This window comes from Colobus angolensis, unplaced genomic scaffold (genome assembly GCF_000951035.1).
Source record: "Colobus angolensis palliatus isolate OR3802 unplaced genomic scaffold, Cang.pa_1.0 Scaffold164, whole genome shotgun sequence".
Lineage (NCBI taxonomy): Eukaryota > Metazoa > Chordata > Mammalia > Primates > Cercopithecidae > Colobus > Colobus angolensis.
Genome location: NW_012114755.1, coordinates 4,504,537 through 4,531,782, shown reverse-complemented (window position 1 = coordinate 4,531,782; position 27,246 = coordinate 4,504,537). Strand labels below are relative to the sequence as shown.

Below are 27,246 nucleotides of genomic sequence, written 5' to 3'. Positions count from 1 at the left end.
AAAAATAAAAATAAAAAAAAAAAAGAATGAGACAAGACTCTGGGCCTGACCCTTTCCTTTATGCCTTTGGTAGGGCTGCAGTGTGCAACCTTGCAGACTTTATACTGCATAATTCTAGCAGCTGCCACTCACCTAGACTACTACATAAATGATGCCCCATGGAGTTGTACAACACAGAAGCCCCACTTTTATAAAGCCCACAATGGCTCCACACAAACTGTGGCTCAATATTCATGTTGGTAGGTATATCTCTATGTTCAGAGTATGGATGGATGGATGGATGGATGGAGATGGATAGATAGATAGATAGATAGATAGATTAGATATTTATATATGCCATGAAGATCTAAAGACCTGTGTTCTAGTGTTCTAGAACAAATACTGCCAATGATTTAAATAACATGTATTGCTGGTATAATAATGCATGATAATATAATTATAATGTTACAGTACATAGCTATGCTGCTTTAGCCTTTGCAAAATGCTTTCACATTCAGTATCTTTTTTAATTTCCACAACCAATTGGCAAAGTAAGGCCTTTATTTTGGCCTTTTTGAAAAGACCTATTTAGATCATGAAAGAAACCAAAACACAGAAGAATTGGGTGACTCTCCAATGTTACCCGGCTGCTAAATGATAGAGTCAGGATCCATCAAAGTTTTCTTGTCCCTATTTCAATGTTTTTTGTTTTGTTTTGTTTTTTACTACATCACTCCCCTGGGAGCTGTCAGGGAACAAAAATGGAGGGAAGAAAAATGTTAGAAAGCAAAAATATTTGAGGATAGCTGACCACCAAGACAAACTCCCAGGCAGAGACAATCTGCTTAGTTCTCTAAGCAGTTCTCTCTTCCGTGTTCACATTACTTTAATTTTTACTTTCTTTTGCTATGCTGCTTGGAATTTAACGGTTTGGAGACTTTCTTAATTAACAAACATCCTCTTTAAAGAATACATTTACCTCTGGTAACGTTAGCTGGATATCAATCATTTACAAATGTGTGTAAGCTTATTCCATGAATTGCTTTCTTTCTAGCATAAAACTCAGAACTGTAGCACATGGAAAACTGTGAATTTTCCTTGGAAAGAAAGGAGATGGGTCACCTTGAGACATGAGGAATATTGAGGATAGAACAAATCCAAATGAGGTTATACAGTGGGGGCCACAGGGAAGGCTGGAGATAATGCAACAGGAAAGTGAAAGGGGGATGGTTAAGTAGTTAAATCCTGTTTGGTCTCCAAGTGAGCAAGCTTCAACATGATCAGTTGAAGCCAAAACTCATTTATGGGAAAAAAGAAATAAATAAAAAGTAAAAAGTTTATAATTAATGAGGAGATTTTTTTTTCATTTAATAACTGGAAAAGCTCGCAAGATCAAAAAGCCACTCACCAAAACAGATTTTTTTTTCCTCCTGGGCACACACCTAGATGACATTTACCAACCTCTCTTGCTGTTAGATATAGCCACCATCTGAGTTCTGGCCAGTGAAATGTGATCAGCCCTGGCCCATAAAAACCTCTCACTGGTAACCTTCCATTCTTTTCCCCTTCCCTGGTGACCTTGGGAGGCACATACTGCACATGCTAGAGCCACAAGAGGAAAGGAGCCAGGGTCCCTGAATCATGGTTTACAGGGGAGCCACGTGTTAACCAGGAACATCCATTTGAAAATCTGTAGAAAATCTATTTTCTATAAGCAGTTGATAAAAACAAGTTTTTGGAAAACCATTATCTTTTTATCAAAATGAAGGGACAGCTACCTTCTTGTCATGTAGTGAAGGAAAGGCATTCCGTAGCAAAGAATGGCAGTGATGTTTATATGGAATAAAGTTAACAGGCAGCATTTCAGCATGAAACGCTCATACACGAGCATTCATACATGAACTGAGTATTAGCAAAAGTGAGCAGAAGCAGCCCCTGACCTGCAGACTCTGCGCTTTAAAAAGCATCCCTTGAGCAATGCTAGTAAGATGAACTTGACATAAGAAAACAGTGTCAGATACAGAAAAGCACTTTCTTTCTTCCTTCCTTTCTTTCTTTATGCAAATATGTTCGTGTGTCTATAATGTACCATGCACTATTTTAGGTGCTAGAGATAGTGAACAAAATAAAATTGCTGCCCTCATGAAGTTTATATTCCAAAGGGGTTAAGTCAGATAATAAACCTTTAAACAGAAAAACACAAATAAGAAAACAACACAATTTTAGAGAATAAGTGCTACAAAGAAAATAAATCAAATTCAAATGGTATAGGGAGTAACTGATGATAGCAGCAGAGCTAATTTAGCCAGCGTGGTTAGAAGCGATCTTTCTAAAGAAGTGACATTTAAACTACATATTGAACAAGGCCTAGAAAGCAGATTTGGAAAGATCTGACTGAAGGGCCTGCCAGGTTGAGAAAAGAACTACTGCACAGGCCTTTTGGAGGGACACAAAGAATTCCAGTGTGATGGGAAAAGACTGAACAGTGGAGAGAGTGAAACAAGATGAATTTGGAGAAGTAGGCAGGTTCCAGTTCACATAGGGCCTGACACAGGACCAAGTTTGCATATTATTCTGAGGCAGGGAGCTATGAGACAAATCTCAACAGGAGGGTAGCATAATCTACTTCCACCTTAAAAGTTCAATTTAAAGATGTTTGAAGATGAACTATGGTGGGCAAGAGTGGATGCTATCGGGATCACTAGCCAAAAGATAAAGGAAGCTTGGTACAGGGTGGTAGTGGTGAAGATAGCAAGACATGAGTGAATTTGTGATTCATTTTGGAGGGAAAACTAACAAGACTTTCTGATGTAGCAGATGTTGGGAATAAAGAAAAGAGTGGAATCAAGGATGATATCTACGTCTTATGACCTGAGCAACTAAGTGGATGCACCCTTTTCACCCGAAATTGGGAGAAAAGCACCTGGTTCTGTTTTCAAGACCCTGGAACTCAGGGTACCTTTGTAGTAAAATACTTCAGCTACATGAATATCATGATGCTACATAGATCATGATGTTCACACATTTTATAAAGTGCAAAATATTTAAACGTAAAAAAAAAAGTTATGTAAGTATTGGATAACTAGATGTATAATTAAACAAACTAGCCCGTTCCCCTACACAATCTCATAAGCATTTGCAGAGTCTTGTTTCTATAGAAGTTCATTCACATGAGTCTCTGCGTCTAGTAAATATCTACCCCCTGGGCTTCTATGAACTGGCCTGAAAACCTAATCAATGCCTACACCACTTCTGTCACAAAGAAACAACTAAAAATTCTGCACATATCTTGCAAATAAATGTTTGAAGCATGAAGTATGGTAAAAAAAATAATAATAATAATAAAACAAAACAATGCTATTTGAACTTCCATCCTGACCATTGCCCCAGTTGATTTGACTGGGGTTCATTCCTAAGGACAGAGCTTAGGAATTTACCCCTTCTTTTAACAACTAGGTGGAATAACCAGGATTTGAAGTTGAACTTTATTTTTCTTTGTGTTATACTTTCAAGAAGAAAATCTTGTGTGTGTGGGTGCCAGGGGCAGGGTGGGCAGCAGGGGTCAGGGAGTTGGTGGTTAAGAAGATTTCAAGTGGGTGGGAGAGCAGGAACAGATGCACTTTGGCTAAGTAGCCTAGGAAATAATGAAGCAGAGGCAGAGAAAAGCCAGGCCCGGGAACAAGGCTCAGCTGCATTTACTGCTGGGAAGAAAGTGACATGTGAGCTATCCTAAACAAAGCAAAGGCTAGGAATCTCTGTGCCTTGGAAAGGGGAGGTGGGGATTGACAGATAGCTGGGTACTGGAAGATCTCTCCATTAGTGAGGCAGGCTAATGAGAAAACAGAAAAAAAAAAGATGCCCCAAGGTATTCAGAATGCGTGAGCATTCTGAATCCCTGGAAATAAATGGGAGCAGGAGCTAAGAATTAAGGTTTTGCTGACGATGACTAATCAGAAGAGGCTTTTGATCCCTACTATGGTTTGAATGTTTGTCCCCTTCAAAATTCATGTTGAAATTTCATCACCATTGTAACAATATTAAGAAGTGGAACTTTTAAGAGGTGATTAGGCCATGATGGCTCTGCTCTCATATAAAAAGGCCAGTTCTGGCCCCCTCTTGCCCACTTCTCGCTCTTCTGCCTTCCACCTGTGATGATGAATCAAAAGGGCCCTCATCAGATGTTGGCACCTTGATTTTGGACTTCTTAACCTCCAGCACCATCAGAAAATAAATTTCCATTCTTTGTAAATTACCCAGCCTCAGGTGTTCTGTTACAGAGGCACGAATGAACTAAGGTGATGCTTTGCTGTCCAAAGTAGAGCTTTAAGAGACTGAAGTCCACACTTGAGAAGAAACTGGGCTATGTAGATCATGACGTTCACACATTTTATAAAATGCAAAATATTTAAATCTAAAAAAAGTTACCTAAATACTGGGTAATCAGAAGTGTGATTAAGTAAACTAGCCCATTTCCCCTACACAATCTCTTAATTAAGAATTTGCAGAATCTTATATCTATAGAAGTGCATTCACATTAGTCTTGTGTCTAGTCAATATCTACCCACTTAGCTATTCTGTGGGCTGCGTTCTGTTTGAACTCTGATCTCTCTACCACTTTCCCAGCCTCTTACCATTCTAAGGGTCAGACCCTTCACCACCACCTCTAGTCATATGAAAGAAGTTGTAAATCACCTTGCTGATCAGCTGCTGTTTCAGACATGTCAGTTTTGTTACATGAAATTATTAAATTCATACCAATTCAGGTCATTTTTTTCCAAAATATTTCCTTGAATACAATTCCACTTGTGTTTTTCCAAGGAAGGAATGAGTTCACCTATACATTATTATGCTTGGTGCCCCACTGCTAACAATATGCACCTGGAAGAACTGATGAAACCTAGTCCTTCCATCTGAGTGTATTCTCCCCTGCTACCTGCCAATTTGATCTCTTTCTCAAAGTACTGGTCTTAGTGAGCACACAATCCTGCAATTCCAAGAAAGATCTTCATAAACATTAATGATTTAAGTAAATAATAATGGTAAAAATAATAACTGTGATCTATTCAATATTTAGGGAATACCAGACAATTTGCTAAATTTCTGACATGCATTGTTTCATTATCATCTTAATTGGGAAATTCATTTAACATGTTGAATTTGGCATAACAAAACGCTAATTTATAACTTGTGGTCTGTAAAAAGTCTGTTGCTTGGCAGCAGTGCCAGAGCAAACTCCTGATGACTCAACAATTTGCACTTTGGTAACTCTCAATGCTTTCTCTATTAAAAACTGCTTTCAGTTGTGAGCTCTGAATTTTGGTATCCTTCTGAACCCACAAAAGTTGGATCCATTAATTCAGGAAGACATATCAGTAGGCTTATGCTATTATGCACAAAGTAATATAACCCCCCACCCCCAAATCCTACAAATGTCAGCGGCATAGAAGATTATTTCTCACTCATGCCACATATCCATCACCTGTCAGTTGTCATACGGTTCCATGTCACCTTCATTCTGGGATGTCAGCTAAAGGAGAAGCCCTGACCTGGAACATTGCCAGTTTTTGTTTCAGTGAGAAAAGAGAATGATGTGGAATTCTGCAAAAGCTCCTTGAGGTTCTACTCTGAAACTACGTATCATTTCTACTCACATTTCATTAGCCAAAACTGATGTTGGCAAAATTGGGAGGGCAACCAACATTTTGAACGCTAACACAGTATTGGAAGAGTGTGGGTAGTGGAAGGAGAGGAAGCAGCCTAAGTCAGGCAGAGAGCTCTGGAGTAGAAATGAGTTGAGGATGACCTTTTTACTTCATTTCTCTGAGCCCTCATGTCTGTACTCATAAAAAGGAGTTAATTTGGCCAATGCTGCAACTTTCTCACAGATTTACTGTAAGGTTCAAAAAGTGTAACATATTTAAAAGGAGTCTGACAAATTGAAAACACTCACAAGTAAAAGGTATTACCATTTAATGTTAATGGTAGGGCTTTCCATGCCTGACAGATGGCATGATGTGTATATTACATTGTTCTTTATGCTCCTAAGTAACTTTTTACTACAGGAAGAAAAAGTTTAGGAGACTCTATCTAGGTAGACTCCAAATTCAAGAATTAAGATCATGATTAGGACCCTTGTTACTATACTTTCCTCAGACACTATTTCTAATGCATCAGAAACTACTTAAGACCAACCTGTTGAAAATGTCATTACAAAGGGAAAAAGCCTCAGCCGACAAGATTCCTAAAACATTATAATCCAACTAGAGCAGTTTTCAAAATGGGGAAGGGTCCTACTGGAGTCAGAAGAGGAAAATGAAACAGCCTCCTGTGAACTGTATCACAGCCGACAAAAGGTCTTATTGTCTTCTATTGATTGGCCAGGAGTTCAGCTATCTTCCCTACGGCAGTTTCTACAACAATCTCTACAGAGCAGGAGCCCGTAATATGCCACCTCTGCTTCTAACTTAGGAAGTTAAGGAAATTGAAAGCCTTTTGTGCTTCCTTTTCCACTGAGAGCCTGAATAGGCTTTTCAAGATGCCCTGGACAATGTGTGTAATATTTTGTTTGAACTTGCAAACCACTCTTGTTCATTGTGGCTTTTATCATATGAGTCATTTTCATCCCATTTACTCAGAGTAAAAATAACTTGCTTCAAGCAGCTCAGAAGTATTTACTTCTTTCTAGGCTGTGGAGAGACCATGAATGCAGCCTCAGAGAGTCTCTGTTCCTAGGAGGGCACCTGTAAGCTTGTCTATCTGATCATTTCAAAGGGCAAATCTTAGGAGAGAGCTAGGGAAATGGCCTCCATGATCAGTTATCTCATTTAATTCATCTAAAGGTAACCATAAAAGAATGGTTGCTAAAACCCTCTTTTGTTGAGGTAAAGGGCAAAGCTTATTTGGTTTCAGGAAGACAAACCTCTCCTCCAGCTCCAGGGAATAAACACAATTAGCCCAAACCAGTGACAGCCATCTCATTCTCTTTTCTCAAACATCGGTCTAGAAGTGTGTGTGTGGTGAGGATAGAAGTGGTGTAACCTGGGTCTGAAAAATAACACAGGGGAAGTTTTCTGTATCTGGTTATGGTGGTAATAGGGGTAGAGTGGGGGAATGACTTTCTAGGAAGGACTTTCTTTGAGCATAAAATGACAGAACTTCACACAGACAAGGTTTTTAAGCCCTGCCCCTTCCTCTCTTCCTTGCTTAGGATGCTGCTGTGAGGGTACCAGGCTTAGAGCTATGGAAGTCATCATACAATCACGGAAAAATAAGCCCAAAGATCAAAGTTCAAATGCTGAAGATGGCAGAAGGAATGAGAGAAAGGTATCTGCTCTAAATGTTGGCATTCACTCTAATGGGTTCTCTGTGCCTCACAGCCAGATGCCCAGTATTCGACCCCAGCTTTAACCCATGAGTTCTGTTCCTGCATGCTAGAAGGGGTCCAATGTTTAGCCATTTCTCCTCAGGTGCTATCCTCTCTCCAAGAAAACGTCCCCTGGAGCTTATGGAAAGTCTCCATACAATAGGGAAACGACTGAAGCCCAGTCACATTGCCATTATCCAACAGCAATATCACCACAATGCAAACTGGCCTAAGGCCAGGCTCATACACTGAGCTAAACAGGAGCACGTCTAAGAAAACAGTGATTCAGACCTAAAAACCACTCAACATTATAAAATAAGGCCTCATAGAGAAAGAGCAGATTGATATTGCAGGTGGCTCCTCATGGAGCCAATCTTTTGTAATAAAAAACGATATCAATGAGAAATGAATCAAAGAGTCCCAAACAGCATTAGCACCAGCAGTTTTCTCCCATATTCTGCCGTGTCTCAACGGAGAAGTGGGGCCAGGAATGTTGGCTATGCTGATTTCAACGAACAACTAAAAGGTCTGCAAGTGGTGTAATCAGGATTCACATTGTTTTTGAGGTTCCTTCTATCATTTTTATAATTGTTCAAAGTCTATTCCTGCATATAGGAAAAGGTAAGAAGGTATATATTTTAGACTATTATGTGGCTTATAGGATTTTTCCATGGTAAATAGTGGGAATAATCACATTTTTAACTTTTGAAATTACTTACATTTTCTGATAGAAAATAGCATAAGATCTAAACATAAATATTAATATGAAGTGTTGAAATTGATACTCCCATCACCCCAAATTAACAAATAACTAAGATGTATTAAAGGGAAAATGAAAAGGTTCATAAGCAAAGGGGCAGTTTCATTCTCCCAAGTGGCATGTCTCCTTAAAACTTCAAATCCATAAAACAAGCCAAAAAAAGGGGTGAAAAATAAGAAGACAAAATTATTATATATTATTAGAATATATTGTTAATAAAAATTATGGTAGTAACAAACAAAGTCTTCCAGAATAAATGAAAAAAAAAAAAAAAAAAACAGAGGGTTCCTACAAGGTACTGGTCTCTGGTAGTAATAAGATACATCCTCTTGACAACTAGAGGTCTTTAGTCAAAGCCAAAATGTTAAGCAGGGATTACCCAGATATAGCCATTCCTGGGTATATGCAGGGAACTGGTTGTAGGCCCCTGTGTATACCCAAATCTACACATACTCAAATCCCGAAGTAGGCTCTGCAGAACCCACTGTATAGGAAAAGTTGGCCCCCCATATAGGCAGGTTTTGCATTCTGTGAATTCTGTATTTTTGACTTGTGTTTGGTTGAAAAAAATCCATGTATAAGTGGGCATGCAAAGTTTAAACGCATGTTGTTCAAGGGTCAACTATGAGACAGCAGAATAGTAAGAAATTCACCATTACTATCATCAGTTATTACTGCCTTTACCTTTAGAATACCTGACCTACTTGAGAGCTAAAACACTTAGAGGAAAGTGACCAGAGTTTTGCAGCATTCATTGAAGACAACTACCCAAATCATCACGGTGCAATATATCATTAATGAAGACAACAGGAATAATCGGAAGTAGTACAAACAGAAAAATAGCCCAGCCATCACTTTGCTTATTAAAGCTTTTGCAAACTGATGGAAGGGAGCCATGAGCACATTGGAAATGGATGGGCTCAGATATTATGGCACTATACACACAGACCAGGTCGAACTAACTCCCACTCCTCTGGCATGTTAAGGTAATAGGGATGTGCAATGCTCACCACTAGTAGGTTGCAGTACTCAGCCTGAAAAAACGGTGCTCTCTTAAGACGGAGGAGTTGTTTCTCTAGAGCAGAAATGTGGGTCAGTGATGCCTGAGGCCACCATCCCACTGTAATGGCATCAGCCCACGTGCCAAAGTTATGAGTCTCTCCATCACTGTGACTTTTAGTAGAGATTGGGAATTGGCAATGCATGAATCAGTCATTAAGAAACCCACTAAAAAGAATAAAAACCTGATCTTGTCAGGTCAAGGAGACAGCAGCTTAGTATGAGTTAATATCAAAGTATCATTTGAAAACAGAATCCACCATGTACATTTAATTAAATATGAACATGGCAATCTCATCAAATAAGAAAAGAGAATATGATGTGTCTATGGTTGATCTAGTGATTGCTATGTGCACAGCAGCAGAACATGGGATTTGATATGTCCCTGTTGCCTTTGTTTCTTTGCTGTGTTTCATAACTACCTTCAAAGGTCTTGCTTTCTCATGCTACTGAGCAGTATGGGTAAACCAGGAGAACACAGAACCTTCAGCAATTGATATGATTTCTTGTAGGATTGCATAGGACCAGAGCCAAGTGATAGTTTTCACTCTTTAACCACACCTACCAGGAATACACTTCTCAGTCAGCCTCTCACAAGTGACTTCATTAAATAGCGTACTTACCTTCACAGTAGGCCGAGTCTCCCTGGACAGAGATGTAACCACTCTTGCACTCACAAGTAGCTTTTGTATTCCAGTTTTTGCACTCTGAGTTTTCACCACATTTAGGTCCTTCTGCACAAAAGTTATGACCTAGAAAAAACAAATAAAATTGTACAACAGAAAAGAAAGAAATAAAGTAACTCCCCAAAATAAAGTATGTAACTTTTTTTTATTATACGTCACTATGCAGGAAAATACACTTTGGCAGTATGTAAGGATAAACTGGATAAGAAAGTGGCAGAATACACATAGGAAACTTTGGGCTGTCCCAGGCATAAGAGGCTTTCCCCTACCCATATTCAAATTTGCTAAGGCTGTTCCTGCCTGAATGCTTTTATCCATGCTGATCCTGCATCCTCTTCTCACTACATTCTTACATGACTATTCTTTTTGTAATTGTTTTCTTGTAAAATTTATAATACAAAGAGTACATAAAATTAATATATATGAATATATAAAATAAAATGAATACAACCAGATTATCGAAACTCCTTAATTTCCCTCCCCATTAAATCTCCCTCCCAGCCACTAGAGATAACTATCCTCAATTTTGAGTTCATCACTCCCTTGCAGCTTTTTATAGCTTTACTACATATTTGTGTTTATGCCTAAACAATATACCATTTAGCTTTGCCCATTTTAAACTTCATATAAGGGAAATCATACTGTACATATCTTCTATGGTACATTTTCTTAAAAAATGGTTTATATCCATAGGTTTCCAGGGAACAGATGGTGCCTGGTTACATAAGTTCTTTAGTGGTGATTTGTGAGATTTTGGTGCACCCATCACCTGAGTAGTATACTCCGCATCCTATTTGTAGCCTTTTATCTCTCAACCCCATGCCCCTTTCCCCCTAACTTCCTAAAGTCCATTATGTCATTCTTATACCTTTGCATCCTCAGAGCTTAACTCCCACTTTTGAATGTGAACATATGGTTGGTTTTCTATTCCTGGGTTACTTCACTTAGAATAATGGTCTCCAATCTCATCCAGGTCATCCAATCTCATCCAGAATTAATAACATTAATTCATTCCTTTTTATTGCTGAGTAGTATTCCATCATCTATATCAGTTTCTTTATCCACTCACTGACTGATGGGCATTTGGGTTGGTTCCACATCTTTGCAATTGTGAACTGCGCTGCTATCAACATGCATGTGCAAGTACCTTTGTCGTATAATGAGTTATTTTCCTCTGGGTAGACACCCAGTAGTGGGATTGCTGGATCAAACTCTACTTTCAGTTCTACTTTTAGTTCTTTCAGGAAACTCCACACTGTTTTTCATGGTGGTTGTACTAGTTTACATTCCCACCAGCAGTGTAGAAGTGCTCCCTGTTCACCACATCCACGCCACATCCATTTTATTTTTATTATACTATGGTGTACTTTTCTCTATTCATCCATGTGAATGCCTTTAGCTATGGGTTCATTCATTCAACAAAGGATTTAGAATATTATATAAACTTAGTTGACAAAGCAGGAGGATCAGCACCAATTTTGAAAGACTTTCCAGTGAGTAAAATGCCATCAGACTGTACTTTTAAACACACTGGGAAACAAAAACAATTTGTGTGACTCACTTATTGCAATATTCACTTAATGGCCATAGTCTGGAACCGAATCCATAATATCTCTGGGGTGTGACTATACTATAGATGGACATTTGAGCTATTTGAGGGTTTTCATTGACAAACGAAGCTGCTAAAAACATTCTTAAACATGTTTCCTGGGGCATACGCTTTAGCCACGTATTCAACATTTGCTTTGCTTAACATTCTTTCTTGTTCCCTGCTACTTCTTCAAAGAAATTTTCTTCCTAATATAGCCTTTAGAAGTTCCTACAGTATCTTTTGATAGTGACTCTGCTCAATTTCAATTTGTCTAAATGTGTCTTTAGACTATCTTCATACTTAAAAAAATAGTTTTACTGTGTATAGTTATTTTATCTCAACATTTTGAAAATGTCATTCCATGTTTTCTGGTTTCTATTATTGCTGCTGAGTCACTTATTAATCTAATAGTCATTCCTTTATATGTGGCAACCCCTTTCTCTGTGGATGCTTTTAAGATCTTTTTTATTTGTGTGTTAGGTTGGGTTTTATTGTTATTTTGAGACAGAGTCTCACTCTGTTGCCCAGGCTGGAGTGCAGTAGCACAATCATTGTTCTTTGCAGCCTCGGCCTCGTGGGCTAAAGTGATCCTCCCACCTCGGCAACTGAGTAGCTGGGACTACAGGTGTGTGCCACCAGGACCAACTAATTTTTTTTTTTTTTTTTTTTTTTTTTTTCTGCCAGATGAAGTCTCACTATGTTGCCCAGGCTTGTCTCAAATTCCTAGGCTCAAGCGATTTCCCCACCCTCTCTGCCTCCCAAAGTCCTAGGATTGCAGGCATGAGCCACCACACCCAGCCTGATTGGGGTTTGTTTGTTTTGTATTTTTTCAGTTTTAATCTAAGGTATGTAGGTATAAATGTATTTGTATTTAAGATTTGGGGGGATTCTTGAATCTGAAAAAATGATGAAATCTTTTATCATTTTGGACAATTCTTAGATATTCTCTCTTCAAACATTCCCTTTCCACGTTTTTCTCTATTTTGTCTTTGTGGACTTCCAATTAGATAAATGTTCTTTCTTCTCAAGCTCTCATCTATGTTATTTCGACTTGCTTTCATATCTTCTGTTTTTTTCTTTATGCTAAATTCTGTATCATTTCCAGATGTATCTATCAGTTAATTCTGTCTTGAGCTGTGTCATATTCTCTTTCAGTCACGGACATCATTTTTAATTTCACTTGCTGTATTTTTATTTTTAGAATACTATTTCATTATTTGTCAATCTGCTTAGTCAAATTTGATAGTCTCTTATTCTTTCATTTTTTAAATTTCCTTTTTAAAAAAATTCTTTAAACATGTTACATATAAATATTTTATATTGATAATTCTAATATCTTCAAGTTTTGTGCATCTACTTTTACCATTTGTTGTTTATGCTGAGTAGCATGCATGATGACTTATTCTCTTGTGTTTTGAGTGATTCTTCTATCTGTAAGCTCATATTTTTTGGAATTTAATCTGTGAGAATTATTTGAGGTTTTGGTTTTTAAACTGCATTTCTTCGGAGAGGACTTGTTTCCTTCTGTCAGGGGTCTGAGTGAACTGTCAACCCAAGATGACTTTCAACTACATTTTTGTCTTAGGGCTTGAAGACTGAGTCACACAGGTGGAATAAAGTCCAGCCCTAAGCTTTCAGGAATACAAGATTTTCTCCTGTAGACCTCCATCTAGAGTCAAGACTGACAGGCAAGTCTCCTTGTACAGAGTGGATTTTTCCTAGTTCACCCATGGAGGGATTCACCCTTTAAGGTTCTTGATTTATGTTTCTCATACTTGCCCCAGGCTGTCTCCTGTCTGCTTACACAGTGTCCATTAGAAGCCAGATTTTAAACCACCAGAGACTAGAAATTGCATTCAGGGCAAATGCCAGCTCCACTGTACTTGCTTATTTCAGTGGAATCACCCTCTTTCTATATTCTGGTCTCCAGTTGTTTTTTCCCCCATACTGCCATTGCCACCAAATGTTCCAGAAAATTATGCAGCATTTTAGGTGAACTAGAAGGAATAGGTAACATCTACCATAAAGTTTGTGAAGTTCAAATATGATAAAATATAGAAAGATGCTTTATCATCCTTAAATCAGCACCTTTAGTAAACAATAATTATGCTATATCACATACTGTGATCTCACAGAAAACAATGGATCTAGAAGTCAGGAGATCTAATTTATAATTTAGGGTCTGCAGCTAACAGTATAAATCACTTTGCTTTTCTAGGTATGTATATGAGGAATGGATGAAATTAGTAATTTTTAAACTGTGTTCCTCAGGGCTCTAGGCACAGATGAGTTGTTACACAGGGTTCAACTCTGTCTCTGATTCAAATAGAATAGTTATGCTTTTATATTTTTGACACATTGATCATGGTTTTTTCTTTTGTTGTTGTTGTTGTTGTTATTTGAGACAAAGTCTCACTCTGTCACCCAAGCTGGAGTGAAGTGGCATGATATCAGTTCAGTGCAAACTCCACCTCCTGGGTTCAAGCAATTCTCCTCCCTCAGCCTCCCGAGTAGCTGGGACTATAGGTGCACACCACCACACCCAGCTAATTTTTGTATTTTTAGTAGAGATGGAGTTTCACTATGTTGGCCAGGCTGGTCTCTAACTCCTGACCTCGTGATCCACCTGCCTTGGCCTCCCAAAGTGCTGGGATTACAAGCGTGAGCCACTGCTCCCGGCCCATATTGATCATGTTAATGACAGTTTCTGGCTTAAAAATATGGAAATCACTCCACGAGATAAAGTCAAGTTAATTCCTTTCAGTGATAACATTCTAGAGCTATTTTTCTTTGAAATAAAATTTTAAACCAACAATATTTGGAGAATTCTTACTCTGAAAGATAATAATATTGTTATTAAGTGATAAATTTCATGCACCTATAATATGCCTGGCACGCTAGATGTTTTACATGGGAATAATAATATATACCTTTTAATATGTTGTTGAGAAAGTTAAATAGGCTAATCGGTGTGAGGCACTTGAAACAGTTCCTTATACCTATTAAAGAGGTCAATCAATGGTGGCCACTAATAATGATGATGATATTTTTAACAATGATGACTAAAGTTCAAAATAACTTAATGTTGTTATCCTCAACTTCAAGATAAAAAGTACAAATTCACAAACCTCTAGGTAGTAAGTGGAGATGCCAGGGTTCTAAATTAGGTCTGGCTAACTCCAAAGCCCATGTGCTTCTCACTACATCATATATCCTCCCAGATAGCAAAACCTGGTGATGAAAAGTGAAAGAGGTAGCCACTCCTTGGGACATTAGAGAGTAGATGCATAGGCCTAGATGAGTTACATCCAGCCTCACTACTTATGACCTGTTAACTGGTGATTGCCTCAGTCAAAAATCAGAGCAAGAGTCTAACTGGCTGGAAATCTGAAACCTCTGACAGTTGACAACACTTCTATAAGGGCTTGAGAGGCTTACAATAATCATTAAAACTAGCAGTGCTTGACGTTTTTCCTACCAAAAGGGTACTTTTAGGCATCACGTGTCTCTCTTCCAAAGGAAGAGCCTGGACTTCACTTCTCATGTCTGAATTGATCAATAATGAAATCAAATGGTCACATTTTCCTTCATTAGGAAGCTTGATTCAATGGCATATGTGCATCCTTTATCACACATATTCCTTGTCTGTGTTTCTTTTCTCTTTTTTTCCAGGAGACTTTAACTGTCCTTTTCTTTCCACATGCTTCTGACAGCCTGGAACAAAGCCTTTCAAACAGTGTTGATTTTCCAATGCATATGTTTCTATTAAGCATGTACCATGTCAAATCACAATGCCAGGAGTTGAGTAAATTGTATTTCAAGGACAGTGAAGGGCCAGTGGGACAAACTGATCTTCAAGTCAAATCCACTTTGATTATGCCTAACCATTCTTCAAGTCAAATCCACTTTGATTATGCCTAACCATTCTTCTCAAAAATGTGTTTTTTAAATTAATAGAGGCCTTTATTCAAGCAATATTCATTCCAAGCCCACTTACCTTTCTGCACAAGTGAGTGAATAATCATTCACTCAATATTTATGGGGCCTCTACTCTGTGGGCTGCAGCAGTACATAATTATCTGCAGACACTTCAAAGATGTTTAAGATATTCTCTGCCCACAGGGAAATTACAATCCCTAAGGGGCAATAAACCACATATGGCCTCAATCAAGGCAATCTTTGTTAAGTCAGATGTGAGCAGGAAAACATGTCATAATGTTTCCGAGAAGGATAAATCACTTCAAGATAACAAAAAACTATAACAGGTAGAAACTTGAGAGGACCAGGACACAGATCCTAGTGGGAGAAATGGAATGCCAACTGAAGAAGAAGAAAGAAGGAGGAGTAAGTTTGGAGAATCCCAAATAATCTGCTACAGATGTAACAACAGCAATAATTAACATTTATTGAACATATACTATATGCTAGGCACTTGGCTAAGTGTTTTACATGCATTACCCCATTTAATCTTATAACAATTATATGAAGCTGAATTATTATCCCCATTTTGCAGATGTGACAACTGAAGTTAGAGGAAGATAGTGCACTTGTGGAAGGTACAGAGCCATAGTCTGACTGAGGCTGGAGTACTTAATCACTGTCCTGTTCCACTGTCCTCTTAAGAACAACAAATTTTAAGCACCTCGCACATGTGCAGGCATTAAACCAGACAACAGGAATATAGCAAAAAATACCATAAACACGTCCTCATTCATCCTACATTCTAGCAGGGGTGACTGACTTTGAGCACTGGGTTACAAGGGGATATTATGATGGAGAGGGGCAGGGTGCTCCAGGAATGTATGCAGAGAAGAAACCTAACACAATGTTTTAAAGAAGAGATTTGAAGGATGAGTGAGGTTGGCTGACAAAGAGTAAGAGTCTCAAATGCTTAGAGAAGCATGTGCCCATGATATGTACAAAGAAATTAATGAAAGAAAATGTAAATGTTGGGGTCACACTTTCTCCTCTGGTTGGAAGCAGTCTAAAATTTGGATGCTGTGGTGGTCTTATATCGAGTTCTGTTGCCATGAATGACCAGTAACACTAGCAAAATGATTTACTTTCATTAAATTCATTAGCCTAATCTGCATAAAATAAGCTCTGCCTATGACACTGAGGCTCCCCACACTGCCACTCTCCAAATCCCACTCTATATTGTTTATAATTATCGAGGAACCATCACTGATTCTGCTTCATCTCTTGGTTTTGCAGCCAATGACAGACATACACCATTATGATTCACTACTGTAACTTCTTCCACAACAAGGAATAAATGGGTCACTAATAGTTCCTCAATCTCTTGTCCCTAAAATATACCCCAGCAGGTCAGGCAGGTTACCTTTGAAATTATATACCTGGACAATCTAAAAGTGCACTCCAGAGTCCTCTATTCTAAAATCTCAGAACATCAATACCTCTCACATTCACTACTGCTTACCCAACCTTGAAATCCATATAAGAAGCAATGGTATAGTGAGGGCAGCATATTCCATATGCCTCAGACACATAGAGTCAGGTCCACTCACAGACTGGTGAAGAAGGATATGGCTGAAAGGTCTTTTATGAGAACTGGATGCCTTTATGCACTCCACAAGCAACACACATAACACAGGAGAAGCCTGGGCCCTTGAGAATGAGAACATTCCTTAAGCTTTTGTGGACAAAAGGTAGGGCCATCAGAACAGGCCTAATAGAGACTGAACTCCCAACTCTCACAGGTTCTAGCTTAGAAAGCAATTGGTTTCTTCTATAGTAGTCAACATTTAAGGGTCTTTCCTTAAGGTCTGAGGCAGCCTAGCCTTAGTGTCAGGTTTCCTCTCTGGGAAAATGTGCCTACTTCTGGAAGCTTCATAGGCCTTGATCCACTGTAGCACTTTTAGGGCCATGAATTCATGTACTCACTGAGACTGTCCTCTGTTCCCAGCCCCAACAGTTGAGCATATAGCCCTGTCTTTCCAGTCCACTTTAGCCCATGGTTGCTGGGATTTTGATCAGATCTCATCTATCAATATGTAGAGGAACTGGTCCATCTGTGAACTGCCAGTTCCTCTATTTAGGCACTAGTTTACACTCCCATTAAGTGACTTTTTCTCAGGTCTCTTTTCTTCTCAAATTGCCTGAAATCCTCTCTCGAAAACCATTTCAATTATAAATTCACCCAAAACAATGAGGAAGACCAGGTGGGGGGGAAATCATTTGATGCCAAGACTCTTCGGGAAGGTTTAATCGAAGGGCATAAAATCTTAAACAGTACAAATAATCTCAACTAATTTCCATCCAGGCCAGATGACAAGGCAAGGAAGCCTGAATTAAAATTACAGATAAATGCATTTGGAACAGATGTCGGAAAGAACTTTTTCCCAATACTAGAAGTCATAAAAATGCAGCAAAACCCTCCAACGTCATTGGCGAAATTGAAGATACAATTCGAGCTGATTACGAGGGGAATAAAACCCTGAGGAGTATGTTAAGAATTTCGGGATGGGTCAAATGATGGGTCTGTTTTCCTGGAGTGGTCCTGCGAATGCATGGTCAATATTGTTGACTTTTTTTTTTTTTTTTCATCCTTTAACTGAGAACACCAGAAATTCATGAGCAATCTTTTTCTGCTGGGTCTACATTGATGCTGTTATTACTTCTTCCCAGGCAGGAGCTCAGATGTTATTCCAGTGCACACTCCCCTTCTCCACCTAATGGCCTCACACTTCAAGTGGGCAGGCTCCTGCTACAGCCATTACCTCAAGGTAAAGAGGAGGGTAAATGAATTTCATGTTGCCAGCACAAACTGTCCTGAGGTATCAGAGAAAAGCTGCAGTGGTGATTAAGGCTGTTCGGGTGGTGCTGTTGTATGACTGAGACTGTGAGTCCAACGAACTGCAAAGTGGCCTCTCCCTGCCAGCATCCATCACCTTGATTCCCTTTGCATGTTTCTTTCCTAGCAATTCTATAGTTCTTCTCCTATGGGTGTCCCAGCTGCTCCAATAGCCCTGTGGATTAAACCACCCATTTACTTCGTTATGTTCATTTTTCCCTAAAGGACAAGGGAATTAGTTACAGCATCTGACATGACACAAAATTTGAAGAGACAAGGTACCTGAGCCCCTAGCTTAGAGACCAGTTTGTTGATACAGTGAACACCATAAGTCAGTCAGAACCTGTTCTTATTAACTTTAAAGTCCTAGGTTTAATTCAAATAAAGAAAAAAATCAAATGTAAAGATGTAGCCTGTATCTTTCATCTTGATTACTCAATAAAAGGTGGGGCGGAGGACAGTAACCATATAAGAAAATTGGGTAAGACGCAGTTAAAAAAAATTAACTTCATAATCAAGCTAGCAAGCTATAACTTGAGGAAATAAATTATAACTCAGCAAAATGGGTTTTAACCTTATTTCATATGTAAAATATATAAAGCCTATCAGCTAGTGCTGAAAATAAGGTCATTCATTCATTAACATGACAATGACAGAAACATTCTATGTGGTTAGACCATATCTTCACCCCACCTTGTCTCCTGCATTTAAATAATCAATTCATAAAATGTGATCATTAAAATAAATGTTATTTTTAAAAAGACTAGAGAGCCATATGCATATTCTATAATTAAGCAATTGAGATTAGACGCAAAATCCACTCTCTGGAAGTTGTCTCAAATTCCCAGTTGAAGCCTCCCCAGGTAAGGTAGCTCATCAGAGTCCTAAAGAAAATAAACCTTGGAAAACTTCAAATTCTCCAGGCAGGCATTAGAAAGGTTTTGACTTAGACTTCTGAGGAACGATACTGTCATCGGGTAATTTCCCTCAGACTAATGACCGGACGGTCAGAGAGAGATGATAAATATGCTAATTGAAAGGCCTTCGGTGCAGGTATTGAAAGGCCACGGCCACTTTGGTTTTTGTAATCAATAACATCAGGGTGGCAGAAGCAGTACAGCTATAGCATACCACAGAGCTCATTCTGTAAAATATGCGCCTCAGCTCATCTCGGTCCCACCTCTCTGCAAACGATGCTGCCAGCCAGTCTGTGGACAATCAGCCCACAAAGCAAACGATGCTGCCTTTCCATACGCAGGATACAAATTACTTTACATAGAAATCGAGTGTTTCTCACCTTTTCATTACTTTCTGTTTCAGAGAAGGGGAGAAGGGGAGGAGGCAAGAAGAACTGAATAATTTGCATTAGAAGTCCACTGAGCTTTCCGGGTCTTGTCAGAACAGTAACTGTCCAACCCCCTCCTCCTCTTGTGAGTCCACTCAGAAATGCAGAGGAAAAGGCAAAAATCAAACAGAAGATAAAGAGCAAAAGTATTTCTCACAAAATTGTGAGAGATGATTATGTTACTTTTAAAGATGGAATTAAGAGATATGGAGCAAAATTCACGGGAAGGCTTAGTTCAAGATGACAGACTTTTGAATTCATCTGCATTGTTCTTTGTTAATTGTCATTTAAATTGTAGGGTTTCATGAAAAAGAGACATCTCACTATCCAGATAAATATGTCTTTCATTTCCTGATTGCCTGATGGGCAGAGCAGGCCCTAGCATGTGGACAAGTGGGCTGGATGTTCTGGGATTCTCTCTGCTATGGATCAGCAAGAAGGAAGGTCATGACAGTAGATGTTTCTGAAAAGGGCCTCAGTCAGCAATGCTGCCTCCTTTACTTCAGAGTCTGATTCTGAGATAGGAGTAGTACAGAAGAAATCCAAATGGTTAATTCACCTACCTCCTGCGAAAAGACCCTCCCACCATGTCTTTTCTGAAGACATGCTCTAGTTCCTGTCCAAATGTAGAGCAAAGAGCATAAAATAACTTTCTCACACACACATACCTCTGAAGAAAACCATTAGCTTCCAAATAAAAGAGCTGACTGTTTCCTGGCTGAGAAGGAACTGGGTATGAAAAAGAAAGCCCTTGATTTCATAGATGGGCCCTGCCTAAGATCAAATCTATGAGGTCTTCCTCCTGCCTCCCCCTCTTCCCTCAAAGCTGAGTCAGGTTTGGTAAACGCCACTGCTTGCTAGCAGTGGGAACCCTGCACGTCTGCTTCTTGTCAATGAGATGTCACATCTCTCAGAATCTTCATTGGTAATGGACACATTGCAGACAAGTGCTAACAGAAGCAGTGGCACCTGTTCTATTGCAAATTGGGTCAGGGTAATGAAATCCCTCCTGAATTTCAGTGGCCTAATCAATGATTCTGCTCTAATGAAACTATAAATCAGAAAGGATTTACATAAACTGAGTCTCACTTGGCACCCCAACAAATAGCAAGTGATGGATTTTGCATTAAATTATAAGACCTACCTAACCATTCTATTGGTTACCAATAAATGCATCACTCTGAAAATTCCACTCAATCTTTAGGTATTTCTAAAGCATACCAGCTGCAGATAAGCTTATAACCATGAAAGCAGATTCCAGGAAGATATTCTGATGTCATAGTCAGCCTATCACTAATTCTAGGGGCCATTTCTGGCTATCAACATACTAAATTTTCCTAAGAATTTTACCAAAGCCCAGAGAGCTCATGACCAAGCACAGAAAGCCTAAGCTGAAAACATGCAATGGTGAAATACATAACATTTTCATATACCAGAAGGTGCTAAGGGAGGGGTCAACAATTACAGGCTGCCATCTGTTTTTGTAAATAAAGTTTCATTGGAACATGGTCACACCCATTCGTATACCTATGGTCTGTGTTGCTTTCTTGCTAACTTTCTTCTGTTCGTTGTAACAGAAACCTCTTATCTGCAGAGCCAGAAATATTTACTTTGTAACCCTTCATAAAGAAGTTTTGCCACCCCTCTGCTACAGAAAAGATAGTAAAAGAAAGCAAAATATGAGGTTACCTGAGCTAAACTGCTATGCTGCTGGGACCTCCTTAACTCTGGAAGCTTCAAAGCTCAAATTAAAAGAATACCACTTACTGGGTATTTGAGAATCTGAAGTATTTATGGTAGGTATAGTTTTAAAATAATACCTATGAGTTTAGCTGGATTTTTTAAAAGATTTTGAACAAATCCTAGGTTCTCCTAATTCATCTAATTCTGCTTGGGTGAGAAGCTGCGGAGAGGAAGTGATACTTGAGCTGGGTTTTAAGACATAAGAATCAGTTTAAGAGGCCATGAAGGGAAAGGGTGGGGGAGGGAATATGAAAAGAATTTGGTTAATGGGTACAAAAATACAGCTAGATAAAAGGAATTTATTGAATAGTACAGTCAGGTATTATACTTAACTATTAACTATTCTCTTTTTCAAAATAGAAGAATTGTAACACAAAGCAAAGATCCCAACACAAAGAAAAGATCAATTTTGAGGTGATGGATATCTCAATTGCCCTGATTTGATTATTACACATTGTATATATGTATCAAAAGGTCACATGTACACCCAAAATATGCACAACTATTATACAGCAATTGAAAAATAAAAATAGGCTGGGCATGGTGGCTCATGCCTGTACTCCCTACACCTTGGGAGGCCAAGACAGGAGAACTGATTGAGGCCAGGAGTTCAAGGGCAGCATGGGCAACATAGCAAGACCCAGTCTCTAAAAATAAATAAATAAATAAATAATTAGTTGGGTGTGATGGTGCATGCCTGTATTCCCAGCTACTCAGGAGGCTGAGGCAGGAGGACTGCTTGGGCCCAGGAGTTCAAGGTTACAGTGAGCTATGATCATACCACTGCACTCCAGCCTGAGTGACAGCAAGACTCTATCTCTAAACTACTAATAATAATAAATAAAAATTTAAATAAATTTAGGGATGAAGGAAATTCCAGGAAGATGAAGCAAAACCATTTTTGCCCAATAATTAATTAGCAACCAAGTGTTATTTATCTGATGCACTTTTCCTTGCAGGGAGTAAAAATGTTGCATAAAAATCTAATCTATAAGTAAGGATTCACCACACATCATTCTCTACCAGAGTATGGGAACTGGCCCAACAGACGGAGCTGAAAAGAAGGCTTCCCAATCTCACTCATGAGAAAAATGTAATAATGATGATAATGATTATTATTATAAGAACTATCATTAGCATTATTATAGGAACTATCATTTATTGAACATGTGTCACATGCTAGGCATGATGGTAGGTGCTTATGCATTATCCCATTTAATCTTCACAGCATATAATAAAGTAGATACTATTATTATACTCATTTTACAATTGAGGAGACTATGACTGAGAGAGGTAAATAGGATATGCACCTTTTTAAGAAGCCATGTTATTGGACCCATGTTGTTATCATCACACTATTCATTAAACTCTCATGACCCCCAAGGCCAGCCCCAGCCTCACCCCAAGCATGGCCCACACCAAGCCCACTTACCTCTACAGACACGGCAGCACTGATTCTCAGGAAGAATGTGATCCTTTTCTGAGCAGTTCAAAGGAGGACACATTTCCGTAATTTTTACTAAAACTCCACCCTGGAAGCCAAATATTAGGGAAAGAAAAAGATGTTCACATTTTTAGTCAATGGAACAAACTTATAATGTTCTTTGTTAATAGCCTGCAGTGATAACAACATACAATAATTAATACTCCCAGGGATTCCACTAAAAATGATAATGCCACAAATTAAATTAATGAGACCCCTGGAATATAAGGTAAATGTCCCTTTCTATATCCTAAAAGCCTCAAATTCAACAGTTTTGAAGTATCTTCTATGGAGCAGAAGGATTCCAACAGTGATGCACTGATAAAAGTTTAACAATCAACTCTTGGGCAGGTGAGGCCTAATTTATAACATTGCTTAATTTCTATGATGTAAATACTCCAGTGATGGCTGATTTTGAGCTATTAACATGGTATCACTCAAAGCAACGTTGGGAAGTTATGTATAATTGAGCTTATGTGAGCTCTGGCACACCCCTGGATAACAGGCATTGTGAATCCAATGATAGAGAGCATATCTTCCTTGCTCTTAATGAGTTCTCAGTTTGGATGGAAGGGGGAATAAAGCCTCATAAACTAGAAACCATAACACATACAGAACAGTAAGTCTAAAAAATATGCTCTAATAAAAGTATTATAATGTGTCATAGAATAATAATTAATTCTGCTCACGTTGGGAGAAATTATGAAGATGCCACATGTGGGGGAACTTGATTAGTGGAATAAAGGAAAAAGGGACTTTCCTGGCAAAGAGAGCAGAAAAGAGCCAAGGCATGTGGGCAGGAAGGAACTGAAAGAGGATCAGTTAGCTGAGCACTAGATTTTCCCTAGATATAAAATCACTTACAATAACGTGTGTCATATTCAGAACATGAATCTTTATGACTTTACTTCATCCAAGGTCCTTTTGGTTGACATTACTAGCATCTGTATTAAGTTTGATGCCACTTTTTTAAAAATTATTCCATTAATTACTATTTTTTTAAATGGTGAGAGTCCCTTATTTTATCTAAAACATTTACTTTTTCTCTCCCATTTTTAAGGGGATGCTTAAGTCAACCAAAAAGCAAGCTCAAGAGGAAGTGTCTCATTTAAGGCCAAAAGGTAGTTCCCAACATAGGTGGAAGAATAGGATGAAGGTGTACAGTCAAGAAGGATGCAGGAGAGAATGAGTTTTCCATCTTCAAGGGACTGTCATCCCAGTGGTTCCACATTTCTCTGGTTTGGCAAGGACTCCCACTATATCAGAAATACGCATTCTTAAATTGGAACAGTAACACAATTGTATATGTCAAATATAAATTTCCAACTGCTCATCTTTTGGAATATTTGCACCATGGCTTCCTCTTTCTCAGAATTTCCAGTCCAGACAGTCCAGTCTCTGGAATTCTTAGTCTTGTCTTTTCTTCTCCTTTTATCTTTATTCCTAATGTTTCCCAAGGTAACTCTTAATTTTCTCCCGTCTTAGAATTGTCCCTAAGACCTGAGAATTGATCCTGCTATTCACTCTCTGCCCCACTTTGCAACTGCACTTCATTTTTATTCCTCAATCCAGACCATAATGGGTGGCATCTAACCTCAAAAATTATCTCCAGTCCTAAGGCAAGTGTCCCTACCCGACGTGCCTTACTTTCTACAACAGGGAAACAAACCAGTTATTATCAATCAATGGAAGTTAGTAACCTTACTATCAGCAATTAAATGTAAAGGAAATCACAATGCTGAATTACTTACCATTACTGCCTCTAAGTCTATCCTTCAATATTTAATATATTTATTGATGATCTGCTGCCTCCTGGCATAAATAAGAGTGACTAACACTGTTGAATCCTTTTGTCAGTTCTATGTGTGCACCTCTAGGTTTATCAATGCTTTGCTGCAACTGGTTCACCTCTGTCACTCTTGGAGCACTGCCCTTGGGCACTGGAGCGATTTTGCCCACGCAGAGAGTTACATGCAAGTTCTACAATTCCAACAGATATGACCCAAAGCCAATGAATGAATAGTATGGGATATTCTTTACCTCAAAAGATAAAGAATTCTACCCTAGAGATATTCTCTAGGGTGGAATGTATGCTTCAGAGCCCATGGTGGGATCATGGCATGTCTGACCTTTCATCTAAAATTGTACCTCTGCTCAGTTTCTTCCCCTTCTCCATCTGGCATCCCCCATGCCCTCACTGGTTTCTCCTGGGGGCACTACCTTAATAAATCACTTGTACTGAAATCCTTAGCTCAGGATCTGCTTCTGGGAGAACCCAAACTAAGACAATTAGAATAAATTTCACTCTTGCTGTCAAAAATCAAACGGTTAAAAGATTTTCTCTAGGTGGTGAGATTCTGGAGTGATTCCCATTTTCTTCCTTACATTTTTCCCTCTATATTCCAAATTGTATAAGTATATATTTTTGTAAAAACAAAATATTAAAAATGTTACTGAAGACTTTTAAAAAATAATCATTCACAAGTCTTCTATTTTTATAAAAAGGGTTTGCTTCGCTGATTAAATCAGTCAACAATTCTAATCAACCTTTAACATATTTAATGAGTAAGATCATAATCCCAAATATTTAAACGGAGAAAAACCTTTTTGCATGAATTTGAAAATAATGTGAACTGTGATTACAATTGCATAAGTGTCACCAAATCCATTTAGTCCAGCTACATAATTAGGCACAAACCTTTTACAGCTTTATTTTCAAAACTATCTTTGGTAAGAAGTACCTGATAATTAACATTTTAAGTCTTTCTGATTATGGTATGTTATTTTATGACCCCTGGAGTTCTGTGTTGGTGGAAAAAATACAATTCCTCTTTTCTTTCTAATTTAGAGTGACTTGTCTCCATGTCATTGGTCAAATATATACACTTTCAAGTTATGTACTAATCATTGTGTACTAAACTGAATTTCTAACAACATATGAAACTTAACAACTTCAAGTCAAAAATTGTTGCTAGGATAAAGAAATTTTGCAAAAAAGCAATAATTGGGCAAAATTAATAAGACTGCTAGGAGAGTTTATTCATGGTGACTTAAAAAAAAATTATGTTAATTCCTGGAAACACTTGGTGAAAATATTTGAAACAAGAGTTTGTTTTTTGTCTAATTGGTGTTGCTGAAGCTTTAAAATGATCCCAGGAAAATGAAAATGGATGGATCTCCAGGTATCCTTTTGCCAACTGAAGATCTCCATCTGAATGACAGGATATCAAAAATTATTTTAGCAATTATTTCCTCAATCCTCCCAAGGATAATACTTTCATAATATCATTTTAGATGCCTAAGAGAAAGTTTAATTTATTGCATACAACAGATTCCATAGAGCATTAGGGCTTATATCTTGAGAAAAACTGCCTGGGAGAAATAAGAGGCCCTTTGATCCTATACCCACTATCCTCACTCTCTGCTGACAATATCCATGAAATATGTCCCAAAGCTCTTCCATGGCCTTTTATAAATGCTACCATTATCAAGGGAATCAATGGGCCATAGCCTGACCAATGTGATATTCTCAGATAAACTGAAAAGTGATGAGTCAATCCCTCTCAATCTGCCTCTCTAAAATTCAGAAATGAGAATTATTTCCAAGTCAGTCTAACACTATCAGGAGTGGCAGTAGAGAGGCTAAGAGAGGAGGCTGTGGAGCCAAACCACCCAGGTTCTGATCCTAGCTGGCTCACTCACTACCTATGTGGCCTTGTTCTTCTGTGCCTTGATTTTAACATCCGGGTATTACCTTCTGCACAGAATTATTATGAGGTTTCAATGAGATAAATATTTTTTTTTTTTTTTTTTAAATGGAGTCTTATTCTGTCAATAGGCTTGAGTGCAGTGGCGCAATCTGGGCTCACTGCCGCCTCCGCCTCCCAGGTTCAAGCGATTCCCCTGCCTCAGCCTCCCAAGTAGCTGGGATTACAGGCATGTGCCACCATGACCGGCTAATTTTTTGTATTTTAGTAGAGACGGGGTTTCACCATGTTGACCAAGATGGTATCGATCTCCTGACCTTGTGATCCACCCACCTCGGCCTCCCAACGTGCTGAGCCCCACACCCGGCTGAGATAAATATGTTTTAAATGATTTAATTATGCCTGGAAAATAATAAGTGTTCAAGAAATATTAAAAATTATTGTCAATAACTCTTATATACAAAGTAACTAGTAAATAACTATAGAAAAGACAATAAATGGAAAAATAACTTTTTTGTACAGAATAAAATTATTCACACGCACTCACACATGCACACACACGACTTATGCAGGAGAATAATCAGTCTGCCCCAACTTCTTTCTAAAGTATTAAAAAAAAAAGGCCAGGCGCGGTGGCTCAAGCCTGTAATCCCAGCACTTTGGGAGGCCGAGACGGGCGGATCACGAGGTCAGGAGATCGAGACCATCCTGGTTAA

At 38.5% G+C, this 27,246-nt stretch overlaps 1 protein-coding gene across 4 annotated transcripts in view; it reads right to left on the bottom strand.

The window, feature by feature from the left end:
• The window catches only part of NELL1 (NEL-like 1 (chicken)), a 995,550-nt gene that overhangs the window by 654,390 nt on the left and 313,914 nt on the right, over positions 1–27,246 (bottom strand). For all 4 annotated transcript variants that reach the window (XM_011937505.1, XM_011937506.1, XM_011937507.1 and 1 more), the window contains 2 exons: positions 22,773–22,872; positions 9,785–9,913 (listed from right to left, as the gene is read on the bottom strand). In XM_011937505.1, the coding sequence (XP_011792895.1) occupies positions 9,785–9,913; positions 22,773–22,872 (229 nt within the window). The remainder of the gene's footprint in view (positions 1–9,784; positions 9,914–22,772; positions 22,873–27,246) is intronic.